We start from the raw sequence: 21312 nt of genomic DNA, 5'->3' as shown, positions 1-21312 counted from the left end.
CTGCTTATGACAAACGCTGAAAGGTCTGCCATTTAGGCATGACATCTGTTTGTCTCAGCTAGATAAACATTGTAATATATATAATATGCAATTGAGCATTAAAACACTGACTATTTGGAGTTATTGACACTGCTTGCCCCTAACTAATGGGAAATTTAAGGTTTTTAATTGTCATTACTGTATTAACAGTACTGACAACTACTAACCTGTCACTTTACTTAACCAAAATTCAAGGTTTAAAATGATGCTGTTACTACCTCCTTTATATGTTACTGTGACTTTGTGTTCATGTATATAAGCCTTCTAAAATAGAATTATAAAAAGGTACTGTACCAAGTTGGTGTCTTAGCCTCTTTTCCCAATTGTAATAAAAGATTTAGTAATGCTGGATGCAATAAAATATAATTAAACTTATATGTTAATTGCTAAATTGTTAACCATGGTTATTTTAAGTTTTGTCATTACAATTCTGATACTTCAGGAATATTTATAGACAAGTCTATGGAAAATGACTCTGATAAGTGCTTATCTGACAAGCAGGAGAGACATTCTTAAGTATTGGGGTCATTTTGTATTTTCCTTGTAAAACTTTATAAATGTTGTCTGTTGACACTTAACAACAATTTGAAGGTGTCACTATATACCATATGGGACAGACAATTAGATTTAATTAAGCCCAGCCTAAGAGACACTTTTTTTTTGAGATAGAGTCTTACTATGTTGTCCAGGCTGTCTTTGAGCTCACCACCCTCCTGCTGAGGCAAAATCCTCCAAAGTGCTGGAATTACTGGCCTTTGCCACTGTGCCTGGCTTAGAGCCATTTTTTAATAAATCTCTTTGTTGCTTACTTTGAACTGAGATCATATCAACATTGACTTCTGATCAGTTTGATGCATTACTCCCCCTCCACTATGGAACAAATTTGACTTTCCAGGAAAAGATACTCCTGGCTTCAAGAAACCAAACTGCCAACTTAGCAGAATCTTCAGAGGCAACTGTTAAAAGAAACAGCTTAAGGAAACTAAAGTTCAAAAGTTCTGCACAGATGAGAGGACTTCTTCAGATCTAAATGGAGTCAATTACACAAGACCTCTAAAAGTAACAAAAACTGAGAGATTTTCAAAAGGGTACTCTTATGCATGTGCTCAAATATTTAAGCTTCCTAGGCTTCTGGCAAAAGACAAGCTCATGTCTTTGGCCAAGGCCTTCTGTTTAAGCAAAGGCAATATGATCATTTCTACTAGCTCCAGATCAAGGTAGTTTATCCTCTCTCTTGTATTCTACTTTCAGTGGTATCTAACTTCTGCTTAGGAATGCTGTGAGTCTTCTTTCTGTACAGAACTGATTCACTGATGTTCACCCTCTAATTGGACTGGCACCTGCCCACTAGTACACATAGCCCCTAATGCAGATATTACCTCAAAGATCAGTCCTTAACTGCCCACTATAGTGGCAATTCAAACAGAGGGCCACCAAAGGATTAGGAATAGCTACAGGTATAGATACCTATAGGAAAAATAACCATAAGACTCTCTGCCACTTTTCAAATGAAAAATTAGATTCTTTATCTTTCCAGGGTCCCTGCTGACATGCCTATCACTGTTCATGTTCAAGTCATGCCTTCAAAGCCAGATTTATCTCTTCCAGGATAAAAATCAACCAAGTGTGTGACCTGAGTTCTAACCCTAGTACCAACAAAAATACAAATAAGTAAAATATAGATGAGATTTTTTTTCCTGCTCACTCATTAGTTTAGTTTCCTCGTTTTTTTCTTTCCCTATTATGACAGTGATGGTGTTCATACTTTTTATGTCTTTTTCGGGGTGGGGGGCTGGGGTTTGAACTCAGAGCTTCTCACTTGGAGATGCTCACTACTTCAGCCTCACCTCCAATCCATTTGCTCTGGTTGTTTTGGAGACAGGGTCTGAAGAACTATTTGTCTTGATCTGTAATCCTCCCGATCTCAGCCTCCCAAGTAGGTAGGATTACAAGTGTGAGTCACAGAGGCCCAGATACTTTCTCTGCCTTAATTGGCACTGTGGTTTGTGACTTCTGTTCTGATCCATGTTGATAGCTCTACTTCAACAAACCCTGTCTGTTTGTTGTTCCCTGGAATGACTAAGCCCTAATTTATCTGCCCTCTATCTAAAAATTCAAAATGTTGTTTTCCCCTGAAATCTTTTATATGTCATCTTGACTGCATTTGTGAGAACTTTTCTAGAGTGTAAACACTAGAATGAATATCTAGTTTATCCAAACTACCCAACAGGGGCTGCAAATTCAAGTTCATGCTCTAGGTGTCATGCTTAATATCCAAGTATTATCTTGCAGCCTGTGAGAGAATCCATTACACAGTACTTTCTAAGTCCTTGGTTTTAAAACATTAAAAAAAAAAACTCTCTTTTCCAAATTGAAAGAGAGATATTTTTCACATTTTTTTATATTTGAAAATTTGGGGCAAAATTTTTACATTTATCCATTCTTGGGACATTCTCCTTTGTAAAGACTCAATCTACCTATGCTTTGCTCAGTTTTCTGTTCCTACTTTTTGTTTCTAATTTATGAACGGGTTAATAATTTCATATAGTAAGAAAATCAATCCTGGTGCTGGTCAGTTATGCCTATAATCCTAGCTTCTTGGGAAACAGAAATCAGGAGTATCACAGTTCGAAGCCAGCCTAGGGAAATAATTCACAAGACCCTGTTTCAAAAATACAAAATAGAAAACAGGACTAGAAGCTTAAGTGGTACAGTGTCTGCACAGCCAGTGTGATGCCTTGAATTCAAACCCTAGTACTACTGCAAAAAAAAAAAAAAGTCAGCAGAAAATCTGCTATGTGTTTTTCAAGGTTTTTCCTGAGCTTCAAGTACTCCTTCCAATTTTGTTATATTTCTCCATGTAAACAAATTTATGAATTTTTTCCAAACTTTTAAAATTATTTTTCTTTGTATCTTCTGGATTTGACTTTGAAGACACCCTCACACACACACCTTTTTCTATGATACTGGGTTTTGAACTCCAGGCCTCACGCTTGCTGGGCAGACACTTGAGTCTTTCCTCCAGCCCTGTTTTGTATCGGGTATTTTTGAGATAGGGTCTCATGAACTATTTGCCCAGGGCTAGGTGATACTCCTGATCTCTACCTCTTCAGTAGCTAGGATTACATGCCTCAGGCACCCAGCTGGACCTCTTTTCTTAAAAACTATCTTATTAACAAACCTATTGAGGCATGGTTTACATACCACACACACAGTTTGTGTATGTAAAATGCCAAGATTTTAATAAATTGATACATTTCTTCACCTACCACATTGTACTTTCAGAATCTTACAGCTCAATCCAATCCCACTTTATGCACCAACTGCTGTGTCCTCACATTGACCTCTATGCCTACTTCGTGTAAATGGAGTCACATGACAAGTAGCCTTTTCTGTCTGGTTTCCTTCACTTAGCACACTCTTTCTGAGGTCCATCCGTTCTGTAGCACTTACCATCACTTTGGGCCTCTCTCAGATTGTACTGCATCACTGTGAATGGTATTGCATTGAACACCTACAGCATGTGATGTTTATCCATTTAATGAATGTCAGGAATGTGGGTTGTTCCAGTGCGGGACTAGTATGCCTAATGCTGTTCTGAACATCGGCACACCTACTTTATGAGGACTATTTTCATTTCCAAGGAGTAGAATTCATGGGTCTTATGGCAAACAGGTGTTTAGTTGTGTAAGAAATTGACATTTGTTTTCCAAACCTGTTGTAACATTATACACTCCCACCAGCAAAACATCAAGATTTTGTCTTCAAATAATTATAATGATGATAATGATCACAATAGTAGCATCAGTAATAACTCTTGTACTAATTTAAACTTTCTTTGAAACCTATTCCTCAGAGGTCTGTTTTGTTGCATTAGTAATAGAGGATGTCAGTATCTTGAAACTCTCCAAGTGTCTTTTGTTTGGGAATGGGTGTGGCACTGGGGTTTGACCTCAGGACCTATAGCTTGCTAAGCAAGCACTCTACCACTTGAGCCACCTCCCTAACCTTTTTCCTTTAGTTTTTCAGATAGAGTCTGATACTTCCCTAAACCCTCTGCAAGACTAAGTCCTACCTCAGTTTCCCTAGTAGCTGGGATTATAGACAATGTACCACACCACTCACCTCTCCATGTATCTCAAACTAAATCAGAATGGCTTAAATCTAATTGTCCTCAGTTTTGCTAGTGTATTTAATCAACTGTTGCAGCAGTTTGCTACCTGAGATAAGAGGCTCTGAGGCAATTAGCAGGAAGCAATGTTTTATTGTGCCAGCACAGGCTCAGCAGTCCAAAGGCTGAGGCCCGAGGACAAAGGGGGTCTCACCTTATATACCCTTGCAAACAGGTTACAGAGGCAATAAAATTAAAAAATAAGGTTTAACCCATATATGGTTACATGCAATGCTATAGGCTACTTCAGCCTAGTGCTAGTGCCCTTCTACCCCTAGTGCTATGTGACCTTCTTCACCTTTGAATTCTTTAGGTTCTCTCTCTGCTATGCCATCCCTTCACCCCGCTACCTTATCAGAACTCAGGCCTCATTTATTTTCTTCTGATCCTCCTCCCTGCTGCAAACAATGAATGAATAACAGGTGTCTTTAGAGTACAGAAATAAGTTTTATTATCTTATAAAGCAAGTTCTTCATTATATTTCTTTCAAAAATATAACTGGAGGGGGGAGAGGGAGGGGGCAGAGTGGGTGATAAGGGGAGAAAAAAGAAAAAGAAGAAAAAAAAGGAAAAAGAAAAAAAATATAACTGGAAAATTTATCTTCCTTATAAAATTCCATACCATCATATTAAATTCTAAAACAATCTTGTTTGTTGTTTTGTTTCATTCTTATGAATGGCTAGCACACAATACTCAATGTTTCAAAAAAAGGCTGCATGCGATTCAGAATGCTTATCATGAATCTGTATCTCTTCATGAGAAATTACATAAGGGGCATCAAGAGGCATCATTTCTATACCCTAAAACTATTCTTTTCTACTACATCCAACATTTTTTTTCCATATTGAGGTTTGGCACAGGGCTTCAAACTTCCCAGGCAGGTGTACAATAAACAGTTTCCTTTTCCTGCTTTTAGAAATTGTGAGAATGTGTCATGGTAAGTGCTCTTGTACCAACTCAGGCAAGCTGACATGCTGTGAATGATTAAGGAATGAGCTATGAAGATCCAGCATCATTGGACATGTCACTGACCTGCTGACTGAGCAGCCTGTAGATGTATCTGGAGCCAGACGCTGAGACAATAAGGAGTCATAGAAAACTAAGTCAGTTATACTGCATTTCCTGCTATTCTCAGCAAAAACCATCTACATTGGAATATTTGTGCCTTATTGTTAATTCTACCACATAATGCCACCCCGCATTTTCAAATAAATTGAGACAACTCATTTCTTCATTTCAAGGAACAAAGCCAGAAAAAATTTGCAACCCTGGGATCAAGCAAAACAGTCATCAATGCCCACATATCAAATTCCAATAAGAAAGTCTTCAATGCAAGAATTATGCATAATAAAACTTAAAATATGGCTGAGACAAATTCTAAATTTCCTCAAAAGTACCAGGTGACTCTGACAGTTTGAGAAATTGCATTAAAATGCATATTCAAACTCGATAATTTGACCTAAATTTGGGACTCTTTGGATGGAATATAAGAGCAGAACCTTCAACTTCTCAACAATTCATTTCCCTTTCTCTGAAACCCATACAATTGCCTGAATAGCATATGAGTGAAGTCTATGGAGTTTAGATTCAGACACTGACTTGCAGTTATAGTTATGCAATGTTTTAGGGAAGGGCCCAAAAAAGCTTTGATTTACTTTTCTAGCTTGATTCAATCATGTGCTTTTTGATTGTATAAATTGTTATAAGTCTGTTCTGAGATTTTAGGCATTGTCTTTTAGATTTTAATTAATTTTTTAAATTATCTTAATTGACAAGTAAAACATATGCACTACCTTATATACTTCCCATATGTAAATGAAAAGAATTTTTGTAATATGATTTTCTTTTTTCAACATGTTGTCCTTGAAACTGTGAAGCAAGTAAGGTTTCACTCCATGTTTATTTGAGAAAAATGTAGCAAAACAATGTGGCACAAGATGACTTCAAATGCACAGTAGACAGTAAGGGTTACATGAAAAGGGGGTCGGGGAGAATTAAAAGAAGGTGCTGAAGTCAGTACTGGGGCTTCCAGAATGGGACAGGAGCTGAAGAAGCCATCACAGTGGTCATAATCAGTAGTCTCTGAACCAAGAGGGAGCCAGTTCCTGAGAACACATTCTCACCACGGAGGAATGAGAGTCAAGCAAAAAGCATTTTCATGACATGGAGAGGCAGGGAGAGAGGTCTTCCTTCTGTACTGTCACCTTCGCTTCAGCTCAGGAGTCCTGAAGAACACAGAAGACAGTGGTATTTCCAGATCTACCTATGAACATGACTGATTTCCCCCCTTGCAGGGGGAAAATATAGTAGCCCCTTAGTGTGTCGAAGAGGGGTATTTGTTCCTAGACCCCAGTGAATCCCTAAATCCCCAGATGTTCAAGTCACTTCTATAAAAATGGCCTTGTATTTGCATTTAGCCTGAAAACTTGAAGTCATCTGTAGGTTATTTATAATGTTATCTGACCTAGGACAAAGGGTTTAATTTGGGATCCTAACTCACTGGATTCTGCCACTCACTCACCCTCCCATAGCACTGCAGTAAGAAGAGAAAATCCTCTCAAGTCTCCCTGAGCCAGAGCTACTTCAGAGCCCAACTTTTTATTAAGTTCAGAGAAGAGCAGGTGTGTGTTGTGCAGTGGTAATGCACCTGGTTTACATGAACAGGACCTAGGTTTGATTGTCAGCACCATATGAACCAAAACAAAACAAACAAAAAAACCCCAAATTTGAAACAGTAATAAAAAAGAAAAGTTCAGAGAACAATGTTCAGTGCAAACTTCTGCCTGATCAGAAATTTGAATTCAAAACCTTTCCCAGTACTTCTGCTTCATGTCTTGCCATCTTTTGTAGGAAAAGCAAATCTGCCTCTGAAAGAGGATTAAAAGACACTACCTGTTGGCTGAAGTCCAGAGTGTCCTGCAAAAGAGGCGAGAAGATACACAGTTAAATACATGAAGACCAGTCTATCCCTAAACAAAATGTCCACATTCTTAGATCTGCCACCTGAGATTTGTCTAACACAACCCCACACCAGCCAGGCAGAGCTGGAACACAATAGGGAACAGGTAATCCAGGAAGCTTCTGTTACACAAATCCAGTGGCAAGTAGGTCTTTTTGAAGTTCTCAAACCAGTATATCCCTAACTTTTCCTTATCTCTATAAGACACAACCCCTTCTGCTTCAACACAGTAACTATGGGCAGTTGATTTTAGAATTCCCTTCATATCTGAAGTCATCTTAGAAAAGAAAGGCTTCACACAGGTTCACTGATACACTGACAACTATCCTCAGCAAAGCCACATTCCTTCTCCCAGAAATGTTTATGGGCCATGAACCTTAGCCACCAACATTTTTTTTTTCTAACCTTTTGGGTTCTTGAAGTAGATGAACAGCCCCAACCCAAGGAAGAGCAGACCCAGCACAAAGCCCCCGACTCCACTCAGCATCTTGCTCTGTGCAGATCCAGACTGTGCCCCTGAAAGTAGAAACCAGGATGAGTGACTTTTTTTTTTTAACCACAAATCTAACTTTTTTCATTGAGACCCTGAGACTCACAGCGTTGATACAGGGGAAGAAGCCTACATTAGAAGAACTGGGTTTCACCATTCCTGGATACAGGAATTAAAATTCACACTGAACAACCATTCATTTCCCACAATGAACTCATTTAAATATCACAGCTGTGAAATATCACCTGATGTGTGGAGAGACTGGAACTCAGTGAGGTTACGAAGGATTACAGCTAAAGAAAGGTACAACAGAAATCGGGCTTGTTGGAGCAAAAGTATGGTCATCTTTAAACTAGGTAGCCAGGTCAAGGCTCACCCTCTGGCCCACCCTACTCTGCTATTTCTGTCACCTTACATTGCCTTCTATTTCCCTGAAGTAATTTCCTGCAGCAATTTTTCATTTCTCTTAAGTGAGCAGCCAACTGTCGGTTTCCATTAAGTGATGGAGTCAACCATCCTGAGCTGAAAGAATCAACCTTCTCCCTAACAAACCCATGTTAACAATGAACTCCCATACACCAATTCCTGAAAAACAGCCCTTACAACTATATAAAAATCCCAAGCCTGTAAGAGGTGGTACCCTGGTTTTCTTTCTCTCTGACCAGAGTCTTCCTCAGGTTCATCCTGAAATAAACCTGCCTCTGCTGTAGAGGCAAGCCTCCTATTTCTGTCTTCTTTCCTGAACACGTTTTTCCCGACAGGAATTTCCTCAAGTCAGGAAGGACGATGCATTGCTTCTCTTCTTGGATCACAATGAACAACTCAGCAGCAGTAGCAGGACAAACACAAGCCTAGCTCTGAGACAGAAGTTGGAGTCAAGACAGAGGGGGTAACCCTGATCTCTGTGGTCACAGGAAACTTTAAAACTGTGTCAGAAACCTGGAGCCAGTGGCTCACGCTTGCAATCCTAGCTATTCAGGAGGCAGAGATCAGGAGGATTACAGTTCGAAGCCAGTCCTGGACAAATAATTCACAAGAACCTCTCTCAAAAATAGCCAATACACACAAAAAACAGGGCTGTTGGAGTGGCACAAGTGGCAGAGTGCCTGCCTAGCAAGCAAGAGTCCCTGAGTTCAAGCTTAGTACACAAAACCAAAAATAAACAAACAAAAAACAGTGTCTGGTAGACATAATTACTTTCCCAAGGGCATAGGTGTTTGTAGAAACAGCACAAGGCCACCCCCAGTGACCCCTGCCAAAGGAGAACAAAATGAAATAAATGAAAATTCAGTATAGGGAGAGAAACCTGAAATTTCAGCACAAGGACAGAAACCTAGCACTTAAGAGTAAGCCTGGTCTCCTTTTCCATGGTGTGTGAAGAATCTGTAAGTCAGGGAGCTTCTCACTCACTCCACTCCACTGTGACAGGGATCTTCAGGCTTGGGTGCTCCACGTGGCAGGTGTAAACCTCTCCACTCTGAGGAACTGTTTCCAACATCACCAGGGTCTGGAAGGTCCAGTCTCCATTCTGGATCAGGCCTGTGGACACGACTCCAGCCTCCTCCTCCTCCTGGCCATTCCGGAACCATCTGACCTCGATCTGGCCTGGGTAGAATCCACTCACGGAGCAGACAAGGAGGTTGTGGTGCTGCAGGGGCTGGGTCTTTGTGGGGTACACAGTGACCTTAGGCTCAACTAGGGGAGAAAAGACAAAGAAAGCAAGTCAGGAAGGCAGAGTAATCCTGCTTGGTCAGCTGCCTCACTGCCTCTGTCCAACCCCACGTTTAACTCCTTGCAGACTTCAGGCAAAGGGTCCCTAGGAATTCAGGGAATTGAAAACTTCAGCTCCAGCTCCCTACTGGAAATTCCATGCTGGCAGTAAAACTGGCCCAGCCAGACCTCTAAGCCAGGAGAAAAATTATCTTCCAAAATCACTGGGTAATTGGAGCCTATGATAAACTTATATATGTACATTTCCTAGCTTTTATTTCACCTTTACTATAAATTATATCAGTCCTATGTGCTAGGCAAGATAGACTGAAAATTTCTTTCTCCCAAGTTTTGCACAATACTGTAAATTCATTTTTCTTTAAACATATATATATATAAAATGCCATTTTGTCTCAATTTTGATGAACATTTGGACCCAGCACCAAGCCTTATGCATTGGTGCTCCATATGTTGCAGGAGTTTTGGGCCCTAGGTCTAAATTCCTGCGTTCCATAGTTCAGGCACCTGCCCCTATATGCCCAATAGAGACAAGTAAAGGTGGATGTCAGAGAAAGGAAACTTAATTGACAGGGCATGGGCAAGTTGCTGGAAGAGGCGGGTTATGCATTTCAATCCATCTTCCTCATGCAGACTTTTGCTCTGGGTTTAAATAGAAGAGGAAGAATTCAGGGAAGAGGTAGGCATAAATATCAAGCAGTCCCAGTCACAGTGTGTTCTTGTGTTCTAGGAGGCTGACAGAAGGGATCACTGTCTCAGGATTGGTCAGGTGAGGCCTTGTTAATAAGAGTCCTTGCTTTCTGGCAGGTGGTCTGTCCTGCAGAGGCTCTGCTATTCCTTTCCTTGGTAGTAGTTTTACTTGTAAAGATGTTATCAGTCTGTCCTTCCTAGAATCCAAGCTGATTACGAGGGAGGTAGAGAGAGAGAGAGATTCAGAGTAAAAGAGACAAATGCAAAATGGAGACAGGGATAATAATCTTATACTGCTTTTAGCTAATTCCTGAGCTCTAAAAGGGAGTCAGTGCTTTTCAGCCAAAGCAACTTTTGAGTACCTGTTGCACAGGTACATTCATGGCTGGCCAAGGGGCCTAACAGGAGCCTGGGTCATAAGTCCTGTGTTTAATCTCTACAGCAAGGACACAGTAGTTTTGAGAAATGCTGAGGAAAGATTTATTTCTTAATGTGTATTAATTGTACAAAGGGGTTTCATTATGGTATTTCCATACATTCATATAATGTATTTTTCTTTATTTTTCACAATTTTTAATGAGTTTCATTATTCTATTAATGATATGCAGCAGCTAGAAACAAGTAGTGGCCTCGAGAGAAAAGGAAGGAAGGAAAGAAGGAAAGAAGGAAGGAAGGAAGGAAGGAAGGAAGGAAGGAAGGAAGGAAGGAAGGAAGGAAGGAAGATCATTGTAACTGAGCTTCCCAACTCCACAGGTAACCAGTCTCTGTTAAGATCAAGTAACCAGAGGCCAGGAGACATTACAAGAAGCTTTGACTTTAGCCATTCACCTAAAGTTTAATCTTTTCTTTACTCAAGAGTAATCCATAGCCTAAACATCAGCTAGGCCTGGGGCTGACAGTTTTGCATGGGTAATCTCCTTCTTTTTTTTTTTTTTTTTTTTTTTGCAGTACTGGTATTTGAACTCAGGGTCTACACCTTGAGCCACTCCACCAGCCTCTTTTTGTGATGGGTTTTTTTGAGATAGGATCTCGCAAACTATTTGCCCAGGCTGGCATCAAAACAGTGATCCTCCTTATCTCTGCCTCCTGAGTAGCTAGGATTATAGGCGTGAGGCACTGGCACCTGGCTTAAGTAATCTCTTTAATATAACAAGACGAAGACCTAGACCCTAAGAGCTACACCCTAGGCATCTGACAGAGCAGGGACTAAATATTTCATACATGTAACTAAAGACCCAGGCCCCAGAACCCATCCTAGGGACCAAATGGACCTGGGGCTGAGTTCCTCAACAAATATTTCAACTCAAAATCTGACGTTTTTCTCACTCTAGAGGTGGCCTGTTTTCAGTATATTGAAAGTCTATTCCTTTTCTAATAAATTTAACTATGACTTTCACTGTATTTTCACTTGAATTCATCTCTTGCTAGGCAAGAGAACTGAGATATTTACCAGCACTAAACCTTCTAATAACATCAGGATTCCAGAACAGAAGGGAGCATTTATCCTACAGAAAATTTAAACCTGGTAGATTTACCACTGTTTACCACCTAGGTCAAATAAGGAGACTTGGCCTGTGGGACTCCCAAATTTATTGATTCAAAAACATAAGATGCAATTAAAGGAGTGCTGACACAGGAAACGATTAATCTGCCAGCTGATTCAAAAGAAAAAGCCTGCACAGAGATAAGAAGGAAGCTATGATAGGTAGTAGACAGACATGAGCAGTGGCCACTAGAGGAAGAAAATTATTATAATTAAACTTCCCAACTCCAAGGGTGACCAGTTTCTGTTAAGATCAAAGTAACTTACAAGGTCATGGGATGTCACAGGATGCTTGTAAGCCTGCCACTCATCTAAAGCTCAATCCTTTCTTTATGAAGAATAAGCCAGACCCTAAGCATCAACTTGGTCTGGGGCTGGGAATTTTACACAGGTAATTTATTTAATTTAACAAGATAAAGACCCAGTCCCAAAAGCTGCACCCTAGACATCAAATAAACAGGGAGCTGAGAATTTCACACAGATAGGCCAATAGCTGAGAAATTCACAGAGGTAATCTCTTTAGTTTAATAACACAAAAACTCAGGACCATAGGCAACATCCTAGGGATCAGATGAACCTGGGGTTGAGAATTCGTCAATATTCTAGCCCAGCTGATACTGTTGTTCTCACTCTAGAGATGGATCCAAGGCAGGCTAGAAATAAAAAAAGATTGGGACTCTTAAATGTATATGACTTAACATATTGCATCAGAATGAACTTTATCTCTCTCTCTCTCTCTCTCTCTCTCTCTCTCTCTTTTCTCTCTCTCAACCTGTTTCAGTTGAAAAAAAAATTTTTTAACAGCCACCAGGGCTCCTTTTCAACAGAAAATGTGTGTGGAGTGATCCATCATCACCCTAACCCAGGAAACAACCCCCCCCAACCCCTGGCACCCATTCACCAATTATTGGTGATCAGAAACTGACCAAATTTTCCCCCTCACACAAGTTATAAGTTTAAAAAAGCCTTGAAATCGAGAGCCTACCCCTTTTGCTGCTTCCATCCCACCTGCCCAGAAGGGGCCTCACCATTGCCTTTTGTAATGCCAATCCTTAACCTTTAAGAAACTCTATTACCTCAGTATCCACTTGTAATGCCTGAATGTTTCCATGCTGGGCACAAAGAATTTGGAAATCTTCTGATCAGAGACTGCAGGAGCCTACAATACACTTGCTTTGAGTTTAATAAAAGTGTACTCCACTCCTAATAAACTTAGCTACCATTTTCATGTCTTGCCTGAATTTTTCTCTTGCAGGATGCAAAGATGGATGTAGCTATGAGTGATACACTTTCCAGTAACACCTAGAGGCCTGTAGACTTATAATGTGCCTTACATTTAGGACTTGGCGTGCTTCTCGTGCTTCCACATCTCCCGTCTATAGCGATCTGCTTTGTTTTCCTGCTTTTCTGCTCTGCTAAATAAAATGTCTACACACTTCTCACCTAGTTGGACTTGTCCTTAAATTCTTTTCTGTGATGATGTCACAAACTTGTTTGGCATGATGTCATGAATACAAAAACCCATGTCATGAATTTGGCAACCAAGAATGAGGTTGTGCTCTCTTGGAACCTCCTGGGCTTGAACATGTCCTGGCTCTGGTGAGGTGACATGAGATGAAAATACTAAGGGAAACAGCTGCATCTGAACACATGTAGATTTTTTTCTCTTGTCATTATTCCTAAGCAAGCCAGTACAACAACTATTTACTTAACAATTACACTTTATTAGTTGTTATACTACCTGGGCTCCTTATATTACAAATTTTTAAAAAATTAAAATTGTTTTTGTTTTTTCTTTTGGTTTTGTTGTGTTTTGCTTGTCTTGGTTTTTCAATTCCAGCTCCCAACAGGAAATCTTCACCTGGAACCTTGAGGCTTTCAACGAATCTCACAAAATCAGGAAAACAAGCCTCTCTGCTGGACCCAAGGCCACATCCTGTATAAATTTGCACATGTACTTTATTTCCTAGCCTTTGTTCTACCCCTCCTATAAACTGTGACACCTCTCTGGGTTCATGGAAGGACACATTGTCTGCATTCCTGGATTGGCCAAGTTATGAATGGATAAATTCATTTAATCTTTTCATCCTTTCTCTTATACCAGGTTGGAGTAGGTAGCAGAATCCAGAAGTTAGGACCCAAATTGAGGCCTTTGTCTTAGGCCAGATAAATTATGAGTAACCTACCGATGACTTCAACTTGAATATTTGAGGATTTAGGGATTCCTGGAGTTCAGGAAGCAAATTCCCCTCCTCCACACACTAAGGGAACACTGTACTTGGCAGTGTTACAGTTGTACAAAGAAATAACGTGCAGCTACTTAAATACTATTAACAAAACAATGGAACATCAGAATGGTAAAAAAACAAAATTATAAGTTAAGGGCCAACATGCCATCATTTCAACTGTGTAAAGTGTACTAAGATAGCACACAAACAAAATTAGTAGAAATTTATACATGAAGAAAACTAAGAGTTGAGCACTGGAGCACCTATAATCCTGGCTAATTGGGAGACTGAGGTGAGGAGAATAGAGGTTTGAGGCCAGACCAAGGCCCCATCTCCAAAATAACAATAGCAAAATGGACTGGGGGTGTGACTAAAGTGGTACAGTGCCTGCTTTGTGATTAGGAAGCCCTGACTTCAAGTCAGAGTCTCACTAGAAAAAAATTAAAAAGAAACCTAAGAAAGGTCAGAGGTGCCTCACAGGTCACAAGCACACCCACCCACCCTCAGACTCACACATGCAAATTAGCTGATACTTAAATCTTATTGCTTATGCAAATAACACAGCACAGTTTATTTCAGGGTGACTTCAGGATTAAGAAGAGGGTGTGCAATCCTCACACTGTCCTAGCCATTTACAGCCCTCTTCTCTCCTCCCCTAAACCAACCTTCAATCCAAACACAGACAACTAAACTTCTCTTCCTAGTTACCATTCATCCTCACCCTCCACAGGGGACTCCAAGGGCCCTGACCCCACCTCCTGCCACCCTCATCCCTCTTCTCCTAGGCCCTCATCTACTCACACACTCCAGAAGTTTCTGGGTCACTGGGACACACACTTCGAAACACCTGAGGACACACAGACACAGGCTCTCCGGTCACCATCACACACTGACAAAATCCCGTTACCTCAGGACACTCAGAGTGTCTTCCTTTTGTCAAATCCTTCCTATTCCTTTACACTCAGCCTGGCCATGCAGCCCAGCGCTCACCTCTCCTCTGCACAGTGAAGCTCTCTCCAACCCCGTAGTTGTGTCTGCACACGGTGTCCACCGCGGCCCGCTTCTGCTCCAGGAGGTCCTTCTGGCCGTTCCAGTACTCGGCGTCGGGCCGCCCCAGCTCGGTGACCGCGCGGTACTCCCCGACGTCGCTGTCGAAGCGCACGAACTCCTCCCGGTTATGGAAGTATCTGTCCAGAAACCGCACGCGCTCCGTCCCGTTGGAGAAATGACACTCAGATTTAGCTTGCTCCAAGAAACGTGCTGTGGGAACAGGAACGGTTACTGGATCCAATCTTATTTATCATTGAGGACTGGGTCCCTGAAGGCTCAAGTTCCTCATCAGGAGCCCAAACCCGCTGGACCTAAAATGGCTGCCTGAGTGCTGCAGGCGTCCTCTACCGTCACATGATGGCGTCTGCACGCATGACACACAGGGCAGTGCGTTACAGTTGACAACTGCTATGACAATTGCTATGAAGAACCATAAAAGGAGAGAAAAGGATTGGTGCTCAAATCCAGGGAAATCTCCTCTACTCCCAGGAAAGGTGGAACATTTCTCCCTTAATTAGCCTACTCCTTTCTTCATTATATATAATATATCTGTAATTCCCAGTCCCCAGAGGTTGTTGAAGGGAGAATCACCCATTTCTCCTAGTCTCAGTTGTGAATAAAACTCACTCTTGCCATTGCTTCCACAATTCCAAATGGGAAAAATAACTCAGTTTGGGATCAAAAACTGGTAACAGAATGATTCATCACATACCAACCAGAAGAGACCAACAGGGACACTCACTATCTGGTCACCTCCCCAAAATTCAGCACCCAGTGGGTTCATCTTTCATATCCCAAAGGCAGAGGAAGCCCAATGTAGCTGGGACTCCCCTCATTTCCAACGCTATTATGGACCCAGTGACCCTCTGCTCTGTCTGCATTAGGGACACACTACTGTCAGTGCTGGGCAGGAGACCAACAAGTAGGAGCTGTACAAAGTTTTGCCCCTCAACACTGCCTGCACCACCTCCTGCTAGAGGCTCTACAAGAAAGACCCCACTCCTGACTGTGACCACAGCTCTTAACCCTTTCCTTAAACAGGACTCATCTGGAACATTCTGTGAAATCTCCCTTACCACTGACCATGTGCCAGGACTGTGCTGCCCTAGACAATCCAAAGAGGGAACAGCAGACACTTGCCCTCAATTCCTGGGGCTTAAATTAGTGACACTGAGGGACAAAGCCAAACACTCCAGAAATTATCCATAACAAGACATGTCAAAAGAGATGTGTAGAGATCTGTCAACAGGACAGGAGGACAACCCAAATGAAATGGCACCAGAGTAGGACCCTAAGGAGTCACATTCAAGATGTGACATGGAAGGTTAAGTTGATGTGAGCCAGAAGAAGAGTATGGTATATGCATAGGTTTGGGTGGAAAGGAGGTGAGACAGAGTGATGGAGAGGACAGGAGGAGAAATGATTTTTAAAAAGAACTGAAATGTAAAATAAACCTTTATACATTATGTTAAATTCATTTCTGCACATAGAACTTTAATCTCATAGAAATCCCACAGAAAACTGTAAACAGCCCTATTAAAGCATCAGACTCTTTAAAATATGTTAAAATGTCACTCTCCACAACAAGCATGTTCCTGTAGACTAATAGTAACTATGAGCTTTCTAGTTTGACCCTCACTATTTGAAGTCACACAGTATAAGGACAGGAATCATCAGGGTAACACTCAAAAAGAGAAACTTCAGATAATAGAGTAGGAGTGAAGTTAGAGCAAATAACTGAGGAAACAGAGGGTCAGTATAAAACAAAATCAATACAGTTCAGATTTCCCCAAATTAAGCCCAAACACACACACACACACACACACACACACACACACACACATCTTGTTAAAGATAGGATGGCATGTTTCTGTTAGGTCCACAGCCCACACTCAACTTCATGAGGGTGTCCTGTTCTTTTTGGAGCACTGGGGTTTGAACTCAGGGCCTACACCTTGAACCACTCCATGAGCCCATTTTTGTGATGAGTTTTTTTGAGCTAGAGTCTCTCAAACTCTTTGCCTGGGCTAGCTTCAAACCTCGATCCTCCTGATCTCTGTCTCCTCATTAGCTAGGATTACAGGTGTAAACTACCAGCATGTGGTGAGGATGTCCTATTTTTACTAATAAATTTGTTTAAATCTCAGGTCTATCTTGTCCTTAAATTCTTCTCTGCAGTCACAATGACTCTCTCTCACTCTCTCTCTCTCTCTCTCTCTTCCCTCCCCCCTTTCTTTCTCTCTCCTCTGTCTTGTGCACACAGTCACATGCTTGATGGGCACATTTTAAAATTATATCAAGAAATCAGAAGAAAGAAGCCCAATAAAAATTGTTCAAAAAAGAAAAAGCAAGGGGGCATAAGAAAGAGTAGTAAAAGGGTTGAATCTGACCAAAGTATATTATATGAATGTATGGAAATATCACAAAGAAAACACTTTGTACAATTAATGTACACTAATTTTAATGGGAAAAATCTTATAAAAACTTACATTGGTAAGTTTTTATAAGCGATTTCAAGCAAAAGTTGACTGTTCTTGGATGTAATAATGCTGACCCCAAACCAAAGGGGCAATGAGTGGAAGAAGCCAAAATCCAAGATGGCTGAGAGATGTATTTTTTCAAAAAAAGAAAATATGGACAGCCAGAGATACATATCCTGGCTGGATCAGTAAACAGCTTGTATCAGTGGCTTTCAATCATTACAGGTAAGCTGGACCCTGAGAAACCTGTAAAGAGTTGTCTCTGTACAACCACTCCATGTACCACTTGCCAAAAGGGAGGTTCAAATTTTTTTTTCACTTCTGATATTTGAACTCAGGATCTAGCACTTGCTAAACATGCACTCTACCACTTGATCCATGCACCCCATCTTTTGTGCTTTAGTTATTTTCCAGATAGTATCTCATGCTTTCTGTCCACACCTGCCTCAAACCAGGATCCTCCTACCTCTGCCTCCTTGTAGCTGGGACTACATGTGTGAGCAACCATGTTGGTAAGGATTGGGTTTTTAATGTTCCCCAGTATGACATCTGTATTGAAATATTGTCACCAAGATTCTTGTCCCATAAAGAACAAGTACAAATAGTTTTTAAATTCTATGCTTACTGCACACCTATGCCTAAATGCACATCTTTCTGAAGGAATCAGGTGCTGGAGCTTATTAGAAAAATAATAACTAATAGTTCAGTCTTAACAAATGATTGACACAAGTGAGGGATGAAGCTCATGTTTACAAAGGAACTTGAAGATGAAGATTGGGGACTACTAAGGGAGGTGGAAGAGGAGTGAAACAGGAGATGCGAGGGAGGAGAAAAAGAAGGGCAAAAAAGGGGGTGAATATGAGCAAAATATATGACACGCATGCCTAGCATTGTAAAGATGAAATCCTTTATTATGCTCAATTTATTACAGAGCAATAAAAAAGTTACTTTACAAAAACAAAAAGATTATTCAAACTATTATGTCACTGGCAATAAAATTACATAAATTTCAATATGTGATAAAAGTTTATCAGATTAAAATCTAAATAAGTCAGAGGAAACAAAACATAGATCATTAGCCATGAGGCCCCTGTGTGTCCAGGCAGTGAGATGTGGGGTACAAAACTGTCCCTGGGTGGAAACATGGTACTGGGGACCATGAGAGCAGAGGGCAAGATGACCAAAGGCGACATGGTGAGATTGGGATCAGCTACACTGTGGCCTTGACCATGGGTGTTCACCATAGAGACAGAGGTAAGTGAAGCCTCCTTACAGTATCCTCAGAGACAATGTAAGGACATTGCGAAGTCATTAAAGAGCAATGACTTCACAGGGCCTGCTGCTTTACCTTTGTGAATCCCATCCATTGAAACCAAGAAGTGCTCGACTCAACTTGCTCATGATTACACTAGTGACCCTGACATTTCTATGATTCTGAGTTTCTCTAGCCTTCAGACATACTGGATATGGTTAGGTATTAGCTTAGGGTTGACTCCATATAAGTCACAAATGTGTTCGAAGTTTTACCATATTCACAAAATTTTTTCTTAAGAATAATGTACTAGAAATAAAAGGAATACAAATAAGTAAGGAAATAGTCAAAGTATCTCTATTTGCAGATGATATGATCCTATACTTCAAAGACCCAAAAAAACTCCACCCAAAAACTCCTAGACATCATAAACAGCTTCAGTAATGTTAACAGGGTACAAAATCAACTTACAAAAATCAGTATCCTTTCTATACACCAATAATGAACAAATTGAGAAAGAATATAGGAAAACAATTCTGTTTACAATAGCCTCAAAAAAAAAAAAAACCAAATACCTAGGAATAAACTTAACAAGGGATGGAAATGACCTCTACAAGGAAAACTACAAGCCACTAAAGAAAGAGATCGAGGAAGACTACAGAAGATGGAACAATCTCCCATGCTCATGGATTGGCAGAATCAACATAGTAAAAATGGCTATACTACCAAAAGCAATCTACATGACATTCATTACAGAGATTGAAAAATCTACAAAAAGGTCATTTAGAAACATAAAAGACCATGAATAGCCAAGGCAATACTGAGCAAAAAGAGCAATGCTGGAGGTATCACAATACCCACTTCAAACTATACTACAGAGCCATAGCAACAAAACAACATGGTACCGGCACAAAAAGAGATAGGAAGACCAGTGGAACAGAATAGAGGACCCAAATATGAATCCACACAGCTATGCCCACCTTATTTTTGACAAAAGTTCCAAAAACATACCATGGAGAAAAGACAGCCTCTTCAACAAATGTTACTGGGAAAAGTGGTTTTCTGCCCCAGTGATTATCCATCTACCTGAAACTAGATCTATGCCTGTCACCCTGTACTAGTATCAACTCAAAGTGGATCAAGGACCTAAATATCAGACCCAAAAGAGCAGGGAATACTCTTCAAGCAATAGGTATAGGCAAGGACTTCCTCAGCAGAACTCAAGCAACCCAGCAACTAAGAGAAAGGATGGGACCACATGAAATTAAAAAGTTTCTGCACAACAAAAGAAATGGTCTCTAAAATGAAGAGACCACCCACAGAGTAAGAGAAAATATTTTCTAGCTATACATCAGACAAAGGACTGATAACTAGAATATACGGGGAACTTAAGAAACTAAACTCCCCCTAAATTAATGAACCAATAAAGAAGTGGACAACTGAACGAAACAGAACTTTTTCAAAGGAAGAAGTCCAAATGGCTAAAAAACACATGAAAAAATGCTCACCATCCCTAACCATAAAGGAAATGCAATCAAAACCACACTAAGAGTCCACCTCATGCCTGTTAGAATAACTATCATCAAGAACACCAACAACAACAAATGTTGGTGAGGATGTGGGGAAAAAGGAACATGTGTACCCTGCTGGTGGGAATGCAAGCTAGTACAACCACTCTGGAAAACAATATGGAGAATTCTTTAAAAACTAAACATAGATCTGCCATATGATCCAGCAATCCTGCTCCTAGGGATATACCCAAAGGAATGCAACTCAGGTTACTCCATAAGCACCTGCACACCCATGCTTATTGTAGCACTATTCACAATAGCCAAGCTATAGAAACAGCCAAGATGCCCCACTACTGATGGATGAATTAAGAAAATATGGTATTTATAGACAATGGAATTTTACCCAGCCACAAAGAAGAATGAAATTTTGTCATTTGCAAATAAATGGATGGAACTAGAGAACATCATCTTAAGCAAAGTTAGCCAGGCTCAAGGCCAAAAATCATATGTTCTCCCTTATATGCAGATTATAGACCTAAAACAAATGCAGTAATATTGTTGGGCATGGGTCACACATGAAGGGGAGAACATGCATGGGAGGAATAGGGAAAGGGAAAGAAACCTTAAACTTGAATGTGGCTGATATGCTCACCATAGAGAAGCAAATAAAGTAATTTTAAACTGGCAGAAGCCACTATGGGAAGGGGACCAGGAAGTAGTAAAGAATTCTGTTAGAAATGAACCAAGTGGCTTTCAATACACAAGTGCATGGAAGCAATGCTAGGAATCTCTCTGTACAGCTATCTTTATCTCAAACTAGCAAAAAAAAAAACTATGTCTTTCTTATTATCTCCTATGTTTTCTCTTAAAATTGGAGAATAGAGCAGAACAGGTTCTGCCTGGAAGGGGGGAGGGTGTGGGAGGGGTGGGGAGGTGGCCCAAACAATGTCTACACATGTAAGTAAATGTAAAAATGATAAAAGAAAAAGAAGTACTAAAGAGACTCTTCCCTAGATCTTCAGTGGACTCCAAAGGCCTACATGATAAAGATTTGGTCCCCAGCTTGTGGTGCTATTGAGAGCAGGTATGACCTTTAGGAGATGGGGCCTAGTGGGAGGAATTTAAGTGATGGGGTGTGCTCTCGAAGGAACATTGTACCCTTAACCTCTTT

The 21312-nt window shown here is 40.6% G+C and overlaps 1 protein-coding gene across 1 annotated transcript in view; it reads right to left on the bottom strand.

Annotated features, from left to right (window-relative positions):
• Positions 1–6091: 6091 nt before the first annotated feature.
• Positions 6092–21312, bottom strand: part of LOC109695196 (HLA class II histocompatibility antigen, DRB1 beta chain) — a 31954-nt gene continuing 16733 nt past the window's right edge. The window contains exons 2-6 of the mRNA XM_020177589.2: positions 14839–15108; positions 9070–9354; positions 7575–7685; positions 7103–7126; positions 6092–6435 (exon numbers count right to left, since the gene is read on the bottom strand). Coding sequence (XP_020033178.2) covers positions 6422–6435; positions 7103–7126; positions 7575–7685; positions 9070–9354; positions 14839–15108 — 704 coding nt within the window. The 3' untranslated portion in view covers positions 6092–6421. The remainder of the gene's footprint in view (positions 6436–7102; positions 7127–7574; positions 7686–9069; positions 9355–14838; positions 15109–21312) is intronic.

The sequence above is a fragment of the Castor canadensis genome, chromosome 8, assembly GCF_047511655.1.
Source record: "Castor canadensis chromosome 8, mCasCan1.hap1v2, whole genome shotgun sequence".
In the NCBI taxonomy this organism is placed as follows: Eukaryota; Metazoa; Chordata; class Mammalia; order Rodentia; family Castoridae; genus Castor; species Castor canadensis.
The sequence above is the reverse complement of the archived record's forward strand: the minus strand, read 5'-3'. Positions and strand labels throughout refer to the sequence as shown.